Raw genomic sequence first — 12,847 nt, forward strand, 5'->3', positions numbered from 1 at the left:
CAGTGTGACCTCATCCTCCTCTGTGTGATTTCACCTTCCTCCCTGTGTGATCCCACAGACCATTCACCCGTGCTCACCCTCCTCCCTCTCTGACCTTACCCTCCTCCCTGTGTGATCTCACCCTACTCCCTGTGTGATCCCACAGAACATTCACCTGTGCTTACCCTCTTCCCTCTCTGACCTCACCCTCCTCCCTGCGTGATCCCACAAAGCATTCACCCATGCTCACCCTCCTCCCTCTCTGGCCTCACCCTCCTCCCTGTGTGATCCCCCAGACCATTCACCTGTGCTCACCCTCCTCCCGTGTGATCTCATCCTGCTCCATGTATGATTTCACAGGCGATTTCCCCTGTGCTCACCTTTCTCCCTGTGATCTCACCCTGCTCCCTGTGTGACCCCATGGACTGGCAATGAGTTAGTGAAGGCATCTCCACAGTTCCTTCTCTGCAGAACTCACACTCTCATTTGGGGTCAGTCACATGCCTGATGACCAGCCCCCATGACATAAATTCTCAGTGTGCATAGTGACACCCTGTGTGTGTCAGGAAGGGAGCAGAGAAGCCAGCCCTGGTCCACACAGCCTGTGGGATGCTGAGTGAGGGAGTGGCATGTGGGATAGGGCAGAACACAATGACAGCCAGGTCAGGGAAGGGGTGAAGCATGGAGGGAGCACCCCCCCCCCACCCGGCCCCAGTCTGTCCTGCAGTTTATACTAATCTGGTTGCCTCAGCCCAGCACTGACCCACCCAAGTGACACTGTTGCTAGCAGAAATTTAGGGTCTTGGAAATACGAGAGCATTGATATTTAAAGTTTGTCTGTTGGTTCAAAAAAGGGGGCGAATCTGAAAGGTTTAAGCTAAAATAGATGTATATTTTATTGCTAGTCAAAGAGAGCTGGGGTGGGGCAGAGGGGAACGTCAGGGACATCCTAGAGCCCCTGGCCCGGGGCAGCAGCACCCTTGGGTGCTGTCACAGTCCACAAGGGACTCTGCCCAAGTTTCACTTACAAGTGAAGAAAGCAGACAGTTATCCCCACAGCTAAGAAGACAGCTGAGCCAAGATTCACATTCCTACGCCCGGCAGCTGTAAGTTGTCCTAGTAGCTAAAACCAAATAGACACTTAACAAGAAAAACCCAGGGCAGAGTCCATGGGATTCAGGTGGTGTGGGAGCTGGCTGGCACCCACAGCGGAGGGGAAAAGGGAAGATGCACGTAACCCCTGATCAGTTTATAAGCAGCTGCATACCCCGGGAAACCAGTTTTCTCATTGGTGCGGACTTGGAAGCACAGCGTAATAAACACAGAATAGGCAGCTTTGTTAGCAGGAGTGTTAGAGAGAACACAGAAGCCATGGCTGTTCTTGTAGCTCTTTCTTGATGTGAGATGATCTGGGGGCCTGGGGGCTGTACCTGTGGACATGCATGTGCACACGTGAGCGTTTGTGTGTACCGCTAGAGGGGGGAGCGAGGCAAGCTGGCAGGGCCTAAGAATTCAGGAAGGTGTACAGGCGACACTTGTCTCAGCCCGTCCACTGCATATCACATCTCTGGGCCTATTATTAGAACTAGCTAACTCGATTTGAGGTTATACAATCTGATAGCCCCGGGGCACTGGCATTTTAAGTTGTTGATTAAGTGGAAATGAATATGCTTCACAGGGCCAGTGTTTAACTAGTGTAGGGTTGATGCTTTGGTGTAAAAAAAGTGAGAAATGTGATCCCTGTTTTCATCTGGGGGTGAGCCATCCACCTTCACACAGGTGTTTCTGAGCAGGGGCGAGGCTTTCCTGGAGAGGGAGCTCAGATCTGCTGAAGGTGGACAAAACCTTGACTCCCTGGAGGAGGAGGGGTGACTGTCCTTCGAGGCCAGGAAGGGGGAAGCTGGTGACAAAAGTTGGAGTTTTTGGAGGTGGGTTATGGTTGGAGCGACACTAGTGCCTGGAATACCCCAAGACGGGGACAAGGCGAGCAAGTAGACACCATGTTGGAGTGTAGATCTGTCCTCAAGTCCCACAGACCCTGAGGACATGGGGCCTGTGAGCTGGCGGTGGATTTACCCCGACCTCCCAGGCCCACCCAGCCCTCCCATGGTGGCCTCTAGCTCTCTCCATCCTGATTCTTCGCGTAAAAGGGGAGACCCGACTGTGGCCTGTGTTCGCTGTGCTGTAGGGCTGCGTAAAAGGGTTATGAGCTCCTTCTGAGTGGATTCATGGGGAAGAATAATATGTAGCTATTCTTTGGGAACTCCGAGTGAGCCTTTTACTTCGCATGAGGACCTCGGCTAGTAGAAACACATGGTGATGGACAACCAGCCAATCTGATGAATGGGCTGTGTTTCTTTAACTGCTGCTGACTTGATAAGCATTTTCGTGGTCAGTACTGTGTGTCCTGTGGTCATAATGTTGAATACGTTCACGTGTGCTCACCCATGTAAGACTAGAAATGCCAAGCGTTGGCCGTGATTTGAGTAAAGCCTGACTCAGCAAATGTTTTATTCTATGAATGAATGAATGGGCCTGATACCTCAGTCTTACCTGGTGATACTGCACATTTAGGAGAAAAATCTGAAGCAAATGAATATGTCAGTGTGTGATAATACGCTTTTTAAAAAACGTGTCTCAGTTCTGTTCTAGTAATTGCTGCTTCTTTACTTGTCATTTTCCTGGCATTATTCACACCCACGTGAATCAGAATAGGAAAGCATCTTTCTTCCCTACTTGGGAACTTGACCAGTGGACTTTACACTGTACTTTCTAGTTGAACTTTTATCATTGTGCAGAGAAGTTTTGAATTGAAGATGAAGTGCTTTTCCCCACTGCTGGTAATGGTTACATGGACTCAGTGCACTAGAATCACACCAGGATTCTTGCAGGCACCCACCTGTGTGTGCCTCGGTCTCACCATTGTATCTCAAATAGAGTGTAAAATGAGTCAGGAAATTAACAATACTTTCAATGAGAATTCAGACATTTTTTTTATTCTACCAGTACTCAGTGTTGGGTTTTTTTCCCCCCAGTATTGCTTTTATTCACATTTCCAGGGACTTAGATAACCTTTCTTTCTGATGTAACTACTTCTGTAATTGGATTTCATACTTCTTTTCTTATTTCTTTTGCCCTTCTCTGTAGATCTATCAGGTTCAAAAGGTAGGCTCTTTGTTCTTTGTTTCCTAATTTGCATGCCGGTTTGTTTTGTTTTGTTTTGTTTTCCTGCCAAGGGCCTGGTCACCTTTCAGAAATAATGCCTTTCATTGAAAATATGTAGAAGTTTTTACTGCTTTATTTACAAATTGGTTTATTCAAGAATGCTGAAGTCGTCCCTATTTCCACCTCCAGAAAAAGCAACCATCAGACGTACCTCTGTCCACAGAATGTTTTCCTCATCTCCACTTTTCTCAAAGAATTAGAAAATTGTTTCTTTGAGGAAGAAACAAACAAACAAAAAAATGAATTCTAAGATAAAATAAAATCACACTTCAGAATTGGGGAAACTTTCAAAGTCAGATATTTAAAGAAAAAGATTACCCTTCCATATGATTTTATCAGAAAAATCTTACAATCTCAATGCAGATTACCACAGATTGAGAGATTGGCATATACTGATTTAAAACTCAGGTGGGAAAAAAGAAAATGGTAACAATAGCCAACTCCAATAACTTAAACCTGCCCTCCATCCCTAACATTCAGGGTGGTAAAGTGCGTGTCTATTTGCTGGGCGTTTAGAAGCAGCTGAGATTTAGCAAGAAATACACTAGTGGGCGGGGCATACAAAGTAGGGTCAGAAACAACCGATCAGTGGCTCCTGACTCCGCAACAATGATGGAGCTATGGTTAGTTCCCTGAGAATTTATAGTGTGTGTCTACCATGAGTCTTTACCAAATCTGAATCTCATTTGTTACTTCTGACATCTATTATAGTGCTTTTTATAAATCCATTTAGTTTGTAGATAAAGAAGAACTGGGTTTTTTTGTTTTGTTTTGTTTTGTTTTTCATTTTGTTTTTAGAGCAGCTAAGAAAAATGTAAATAAGATGATCATTAAAAGGTTAGTCACCAGGTCCTTTTAAACACACGATCAGTAAATTTAAAATTCCAGCGGTGGATTCCTTTACTGGCTACCATACCAGATTGCCTTTGGTTCCTGTCCCCTACCCCCCAGTACGCATAACTACTGTCCAGAGAGTGTAGAGAAATCAGATAAGTGGGCGCCAGAACCTGTTTGTGCTTTATTAGTTTTTTTCAGGGTCTGGTATTGGATTGTATGTTGAAGCTAGATCCAAACATACTTAGAGAGTCTCGGGAAGAATTTAACAAGAGGCAAAAGCTGGCAAAGCTAGGGGACCCGCCCTGTAACAGACTGCCCAAAACCTAGAAAAGAGACTCCGCCTAGTAATTTACACTTTGGTTCATTCCTTTCTAGTTCCAGATCACTATTATTTTTCTGTTTAGTAACTCACCAGGGATACAATGTTAGACCTTCTGTCAGAATGTTCACTTGTGTACAAAGTAATTCTAGAAGGGAGCTCAGGAAGTCCACAGTAGAAAAGCAGATACACATTTCTATAATATAGATGGGTCAAGGGAAGGGAGGGCTTTCCTTATCAATAAGATTTGAGAAAAGGAAGAGGAGGCAGTAAACATCTCTCTTGGCCCACTTGGTCGTTCTGTGGGATGGCTTCTCTTCTACTGAACTTCAGCTATTTCTGAAAGTCAAGCACCTTTTGTATTGTAGGTCTGGCTCTTACTTCCTCTGCATGACTCACTGGCTAATCATAGTGGTTTACATTTGAAACATTGTACGCTTTCCGCTTTTGGCTTTGGAGCCTGCTCACTAACATCAGAACTTGGAGTTAGTTGCCCTTTCTGTTTGGGGCGGGGGGTAGGGGGGTGGGAGGGTGGGTGCACTCCCTCCCAGAAATGACGGACCCCATCATTTCAGGGAGGGAGAGCTGCAGGCATAGCAGTGATGGGTAAGTTCACCATGAACTAGATGGAAGATTTTGAATGCTCGTTCTTATTTTTATCACAAAAAGAGCAAGAGATGGTGTGCGGTACTTGATATAAGTATAGAATTGGCAAAAAAGGGGAAATATGAAAATAGACGGATCATACAGCTTTTGTTGGAATTGAAATAATTTTTATGCCTTTGTATAGGCCCCCCTTTAAAACAAAACAAAACAAAACAAACAGAAAAACCTCTGTTCTTTCTATCTTTGTAATTAAGCCATGAGCTAAAGAGGGTTGATGGCGTCACATTTTACAGGTGAGAAACCTGGAATTTGGCTGCAAGAGTGAGCAGGCCCGACATTGATTGAATGTAAAATGGCTTTAAGCTGTTGCATTTCACTTAACTTGAAGCTAAAGCCTCAAAGTAAGGAAAGTGACTTACAGAAAAATACTCGGCTCATGTACTTTTGATATATTACATTTCTGTATTGGTTGAGATTTGAAAAGGTTGAATGCTTCCTCCAGTTTTTTTCCCCTTCGCTTTTCCTGCTTAGCGCTCTCTCTGAGAGAAAGGGGCGAGACCGTTGGAGAGCCATTATATTTAAAATCTGGCCACCCTTCAAAATAATTGTAACTGAGCCAAACATAGCAGCATGTTTTGGCAATTAGAAAACAATTTCAAAATTTGTCTTGGACTTCTAGCACCCAATATTTTTTTTCCAAAGTTTTAATATATAAAGAGGAAAACCATGTCTATGTGATGACATGAAGGTTTGGTTGCTTATTCCTTGCTTTTTCTATTGGAACTGGGGAGAAAGTGAGGAGAAAAGCAAGACCCCATCACTTGAGACTAGACTTGCGCTCCTGCCTCTCTTGGGAATCACTATATTTAGCAAGGGCAGTAGCCATTCTGAATCTGCTTTTCTAATTTTAACTTGGACCACCAGGGCTGGCACAAGCGAGGTAAAACCATGGAGGCACTATAGCTAAAGAAAATGCCCAATATAACCTGCGACCATAAAAATGTTTTTTCTGTTCCAAGCCCTCTTCTTAGCCACTCAGCCATCTTTCCATCGGTGACATGCTATGAAGACATCCAAAGAACGTAAATTCTCCGGACCTAAATTTAGCGTAGATATCAGATAGCTGGAGCAAGAGCACTGGAGACCGAGGGGTCAGTGCCCTCTCTCTCCCTGTCCCCTGGGCTTTCTTGTTGCTCCAGCAGCTCAAGTACCTTTGCTCTGCAGGCTTCAGCAGCCTCACACCGGGGCTACACTGCCCTGTTCAGCTCCTGCTCTTCGCCGTGCTCCCTGGGCTTGCCTGGGAGGGGTGGGAGGCGCGGTCTCTTCACCAGAGCTCCCCACCCTGCACCGAGTGTGGTGTTTCCAGCTGTGCGATGGCATGCTCCCTTCCCTGTGTGGCTTGGGCAGTGGTTTGGAAATGCATGTCAGAATAGTTTCTTACGTGGTTACCGTTTCACGTCTTGCCTAATTTTCTTTCCCTTCTGTCTTTAGAAATATTATGGGCTGGATACAAAATGGGGCGACATCGAGCAATGGATGGTAGGCCTTGGAAACAATTTTAAGAAACTGACATGGTTTATAATTTGATTCTTACACACTGCAATTATATTGATAGATTTCTGCTGTGCCATAATTTAATACTGAGAGATTTTCTTCCAGTTCTGCATCTGGCCAGATTGTTTACATCCGGATGAAGCTGGGTTAGAAATGGGCCTGGCCGGCATTTTTGTCTGGTCTGGGCAGTAGCTGCTCATTCCTGGAGTCTCCAGGCTAGTGTCATGTTCTCCAGGGCCACCGCCACCCTGTCTCCCTGGGCAAAGGGCTCTCCGTTAGGCACACAGGAGAAGATGGAGCCCTAGGCATGAGGCTCAAGGAGGGGGAGCCTTCCCCTTGCTGTCCACTGGCCCCAAGAGAACGTGGACCCAGTCCTCTCATTAATTCGTCCACATGAGTTCCTCCTACCTCCTCCTGTCCTTGACACTTACTCAGTGGCCTCATGGACGTCATTATATACTTTTAGCAAAGGAGAACTGGCCAGTGTGGAAATGTCATGTTCGATGTCCCTTATGCATAAACAATCCAAGGAAATGTAAAATTACCTCTTAATATCTGAGACCCCTGTGTAGAATGGGAAAGAGAACAGTTCCTGAAATATAAGCAGTGTGTACTTTCTTTGTCAAAACAAATGATTAATTTCCGCCTTTAGTGTGTGTCAACCATCATTTTAAGCTTCTATGGCAGATGTATTTTCATCAGATCTTAAGACCCAGTTAAAAGATGCCTCATTGTTTTCTATATCACTGAGAAAGAAGAAGAAAAAAAAAAAAGCTGCTAATTATAATGTGAACAACTTTGATTGTAAGATATACCCCCTTCAGAGATACCCAAATGTGAAAACCATGTATGTCTCAGAATGCACAAAATATAGTAGATGGGATGATGTCCTTATTGGAGCTTTTATGGTTTTATGATTTATCTTCTGATTCCCAAAGGAAAGATAATAAGGTTCCCAGTGTAGGTGGAAAAGTAGGTTGAGTTGGACCTGTAGAGGTTAGGAACCAGTGAAGGGCCATCTTCTCCCCCAACACACTTTTAGAGTGGAAATGAAATATGCCAATTACTTGAGTGCTTATTATATCCCCAAAGAGAACATTCTTCCTCAGTGGTTCAATTGAAGCCTTTTAATGGCATCAAAGAAAATATTTATTTGACTTTATATCAAAAATACTGTATTGTGTCACAGCCAGACTAAGGCTTCTGTTGTGTCTGTATCTGACCTTTAATACTGTTTCTTCCGTTGCTTTGATAGGAAGACACTGAGCGCTATTCACGTAGATCCAGGAGAAACACATCGGTTAGTACTGTGTTCACTTTGATTGAAGTCTAATTTATAGTTGTAGTGGCTGAAATGTGCGATTAGATATATCTTAGTGATGCTTACAAAAGAAACTAACTTCTACTGATTCTGTTACCTAAAGATTTGTGGACTCAACTTTTAGCATTTTGACCTAACTTTGTGAGGGGTGAATGGGAAATTTCTGAGTACTAATATATAGTCATGACAGTCTTAATGCTATTTTGCCATCCAATACCCACGAATAATTTGCAGAATGATATGCATTGAGGCTGTGTTTGTAGATTACCGACAAAGTAAATAACACCACTTCAGTGAAATTGAGTTAAAGCAATATCATCCAGAAACAGCCCTCTGTAAATGGAGGTGCACACACAAAGCCCATTTGGGGAAGATGTAGGTAGGCTCAAGTCCTCTGAGATTTCCAGAGGCGTTGGATCTGCCCCACTGCTGTGGTGTCAGATCAGCTGTATCTCTCTGAAAGCTGGACATGGGTTTCTACATGCTGTGCTTCATGGTTGTTTTCATCCTTTCTTTCACTAGGCTTCTGATGAAGATGAGCGCATGTCAGTGGGTAGTCGTGGAAGTCTGAGGGTCAGTAACCAGAAGGATCGGGTTTGCATGCTGCAGTTTACAGTTGGCCGTCTTTGCTTCTGTATCCCTGCGTTCAGATTTCCTGTTCATTACCCCATAGTCTAACAGGGAAATCTAATCCACGGTGGGGTGTTTCCTTGTGTTGCAGAGAGAGTATTGATAAGCAGAGGTCCCTCTGTTGTGTCTCTCTCCCAAGAGTGGATATCACAATGTCTGTATATTCATCCACAACACAGCACCGCCACGCCTTGATTAAGTTGTCTTGGCAATGCTGGTGGGTTGAAGGGGCCCATTTGCATACGTGCTCCCGGTCAAATGTGCATCTCAGATAAAGTGACTGTTCCTCAGTGCTGTTCTTGCTTAGTTCCTTGAAAGATGCCATAGGTTGCCTGGTGGAAAATTGGCATGGGTTGGGCCCATAAGCCCCAGGTCCACTCACCCTCAGGAGTGTTACCTTTGGTTAGCTTTGGTGAAATCTCTTCGTCACTGACAACTTGATGGTTGCAAAAGACAAAGACATTCAACATTCCAGTAATCATAATGAGGCTTGAAAACATTGCATGCCTTAGGAAGTGAAGTAGAGAAATGGTGTTTTGCGTAGCACTTTAGGTCAGTGCCTTACTCTGAGCATGTCAGTTTTCTTTACCAGAGGGTTACGATTGCTGTCACTGCTGGTAGGAAGTGGGTCTCCATGCAGCCATGGTTTCACTTAAGAACTGTCTGGAGCAGTATGCTTGGTTTCGATCACCATGACAATTTCTATGCACCATGAATGTGGATTTCATCTGGCTGTTTGCAACAGTAACTGTCAGGGTAACTCACTGTTGTTCTGACTGGCCGTCAACGTCATGGACTTAGCAGTGCCCAAAGCAGATCCACAGTGATTTTGCCAGAAAACAACGGTTCAGATGTGAAGACGGTGAAAGTGCTTCCTTGCTTGCTGAAACTTTCCCCTTAGCCATACGGTTATAAGTTCTTCAAAGATCTGTCTCGGACAAGAGTCAAGTTGGAGGAAGTAACATTTATGTAACCAAAACATTATAAAAGCAAACCTGAGTTTGCAGAATCTGTGACAGAGACAAAGAAATGACAGCCATTGAGCAGGCCCAGGAGAAGCCTGAGTCCTTGAAACCGAGAGGAGACACTGTTTCCAGGAGCAGGGGAGAGGTCAAGGAAGCATAGGACTAAGGGCCAACTACTGGCCTTAGCGTCAGAGAGGACATCGGTGGACTCAACGAGGAAACTTTTGATGGAGGTGGTGAGAACAAAGCCTGACTAAGGCAGGCTTAGGAGAGAATAGCAGAGAAATTGGACACAGAGTCCAAATCTGTCACAGTCCCCATTTTCGGATCTGATCCTCCTGGAATCGTTTTCATGATTTGTGTGTACTTGGATTTTCCTAGGAAAAGAATTTGTCCCTTTCTTAAGATTCTCAGAAAGATTCCTGACCCCAAAGAGTTTAAAACTATTAAAATCATTGTTTACAGCATTCATTTCATTTTCAGTGATTTTAACCAGACATGAGTTAAATTTCTTTGCTAGTCACCATTCTCTACCAAGATTTCAAGCATATTTGTTTTAAGGTATAGAATTTTATGGAAGAGGCCCATAATCTGGACATTAAATAAAAGAGAGAAAGTGGAAAATCAATAGTGGACAGGATTCTTGTGTTAAGCCAGTTGGTTTCCTACACTGTTCTTTCCCATAATATACTTGGTCTAAAGACATAGTACTTTTTAAAGAACCACAGACCTTGAGAACTTGGATCCTGGAGGTAAGAGTCAGATCTCATAACTCTGATAGGTTTAGGACAAGCCTAGAGCAGTGAGGAGGTGACAGCATCCATCCCCAAACCCTTCGGGGCCCAGAAGCTCTGGCCTCTGTTGGTTGGTGGGCCGCTCCCTTTGCAGGGCTAGTATGTTCTGCTTTAATGTATGCTAATATTCTGAAATCTTTAGTTTGCAAAGTTCAAAGATTATACCTTTTTTTCTTTGACAGTCTCAAAATACAGGTCTTCTTCATTCGACTGGCAGTGATGATAAATCCTTAAAAATCAGGGGGGAAATTTTACTTTCCTAGTATTTGCATGGGCATTCTTCTCAGTAAACTGGATTTGGGGTATCATAAGATTTTAATTTTTCTTATTTAAAAATTGATGGTGATGCATGTGTTTACCTTTTGCTTAATGTAAACAGAATGTATCTTCTGGAAGAGGAAGTAAGATTGCTCAAACTGCTTCAGATTTCATGAATTATAGCAACATTTGCCATGCAAGTTTTATTTAACATTACTGGATTTTATGATGGCTGTTGTTCTAATGTGATTCCTTCCATAAGTACACATGAGATCCTGGAAGTCATGTAAAAATGTAATTTTGTCAAGATTTCAAGATTACCTGGCTTTTGCTTTATGTTTTCTGATATTTGTGTTAGCTTTCTAATTGATTTTGGCAACTCTGTTTTCTGTTCTTTTCTTCTCCACCGTCCTGCTGACAGTCGCAGCCTGACTTGGAGTATGGGGGTCCTTATGCCTGGGTGAGATGGTTGGATGGATGCTGAGGCGTGATCCTAATAGTGCATAACCTGTAGTGTTTCCACTAACCTCGTGGGTGTTTTTGTCCAAAAAGCCAAGTATGTCTCTGTCCAGAAAGACACACATGCTGTCCCCAGGCCCCCCTGCGGCAGTGCCACGGGCGGGAGGGCAGGTATACCTACCAGAGGAAACACTCTTCTTGCAGAGCCCGCTGGGTGTGTCTCTGATCCTCAGGGTCCAGCTCCGCACTTGAACACAATGACTCGCTGCACGGTCTTTGAGCACCAGCTGTTTGCCACATGCTATGCTAACAGCTGTGGATACCAAGGCAGGACTAGAGGGTTTTGCTTTCAAGGAACGCAGATCAAATTGAGAATTCTCAAAACTTCTCCATTTCTTTTCCGAGATTAAATTTAAGGTCATTTTCTCTATTGTGTTAGCAATAGTCAGAAATACGTTCTGGATTTTGCTTTTCTTTTCTGCTTTCATTCTGTTTTCCAACTAAGTTGAGTGCATCAAACATTGCACTTTAGAGTTCTAATCTGGCCTTTCTTATCTTGCTTCCCATCTCTCCTGCCCTTGGGTGTGATCTTTTGACAGCATAAAAATGATCTAACATCATTAATCAAACAAGATGGCAGGTGACATTTGCTTGCATGGTCATCGTAAAGTGTGCTGATGTTTTGATAGCAACGGCATGGTGGTGGGTAGCACTCTGACTAATCACAGGTACCCTGGCATCGCTGGCTTCGACAAGGCATTCATTCTTGCATCTGCCTTATACTCTCAGAGAATGCTGATTTGTGACTCTTTTTGGTATTTCGTTCTCTCTGAGAGCAGCACTGCGCGGTGTTACTGTGTGTAAAATTCACCCAGCAAGCTTAGGAAAGCGCACATCCCCTGCCCCTAGCTTTAGCTGTTGTGACTGCCCAGCTCAGGGGCACAGAAGGCCATGGCGCTGCTCGTGGTCTGCACAGTAAGGGGTGTTGAGAAAGCAGTCTCCACAGTGAAGAAGATGGACCCTCAGAGACCTGATGTTGGATAAAGCTAATATGCTGTCTATGGGCTTTTTATTCTAATGTGTTAATTTTCAACTCTACTTATCCTGTTGTGCTGCCTAGAAAAATAGCTCCCAACCCAACACATAAAAACTATCCAAGAGGAGAGCATTGGTGGTGTTCTTCAAGAAGTCGTAGTCCTAGCAGGATGGCAACAAGATCCTACAGGTTTGAGAATTCATGCTAGGAATATATTCCCTATGACAGGATTCCATTAAAACAGAAAGCTGGATGTCCGCAGAGACCGTGAAGGGGGAGTTTTTCCTGCATGGCCACCGAAGGGTAGAAGAGAATTGGGACAGATGAGGGGTGCACATGCTTTCCCATCTTTCACCGTGCTCTGCGCTGTGCTGCAGGCAACATGGGAAGTGAGATGACCGGAAGGAAGACTTTGTCCAGAGCAGCATGTAGTACATACAGCAACAGTGGAAGCCAAAGGGTTTATATTTGTAATATATTTGACTTCCTCACTAATTAGTAAAGTCAAAGTCATCTAAAATTGGTGGATGTTAGCCTTTGTTATCATATTAATTTTTTTCCAGGAATGTGTTTCTAAACAGCTACTGGAAAAATAAGACTGTGGTCTGAAATCTACAAGTCCTTGACACACATTTCCATCTCAGATAGTCTTGTCAGTTGCGAGAGGAAAGGAAAGTAGATCAAGTAACAGTCCTGCCTATCTCTGAAGGTTTTTTTTTTTACTGTCATTTATCTCAGAGATGTTTTAATGTGACTCAGAGAGTTTTCAAATGTAAAGTTGAGGGATTAATACATACTCTTCTGGTTCACTTAAAAAATTCAAAATGACTTGTTTTTGAGTTGTTAACTAAATAGGTAGTTTGA

The 12,847-nt window shown here is 43.8% G+C and overlaps 1 protein-coding gene across 31 annotated transcripts in view; it reads left to right on the forward strand.

Moving 5' to 3' along the window:
- The window catches only part of LRRFIP1 (LRR binding FLII interacting protein 1), a 136,543-nt gene that overhangs the window by 77,107 nt on the left and 46,589 nt on the right, over positions 1-12,847 (forward strand). For 16 of the 31 annotated variants that reach the window (XM_032355304.1, XM_032355306.1, XM_032355305.1 and 13 more), the window contains exons 3-7: positions 3,127-3,144; positions 6,458-6,505; positions 7,776-7,820; positions 8,364-8,414; positions 10,910-10,948. The exons of 8 other annotated variants lie outside the window; for them this stretch is intronic. In XM_032355304.1, coding sequence (XP_032211195.1) covers positions 3,127-3,144; positions 6,458-6,505; positions 7,776-7,820; positions 8,364-8,414; positions 10,910-10,948 — 201 coding nt within the window. The remainder of the gene's footprint in view (positions 1-3,126; positions 3,145-6,457; positions 6,506-7,775; positions 7,821-8,363; positions 8,415-10,909; positions 10,949-12,847) is intronic. 7 more of the 31 variants (XM_032355309.1, XM_032355279.1, XM_032355289.1 and 4 more) reach the window with 2 other exon arrangements.

This window comes from Mustela erminea, chromosome 8, assembly GCF_009829155.1.
Source record: "Mustela erminea isolate mMusErm1 chromosome 8, mMusErm1.Pri, whole genome shotgun sequence".
Taxonomy (NCBI): Eukaryota; Metazoa; Chordata; class Mammalia; order Carnivora; family Mustelidae; genus Mustela; species Mustela erminea.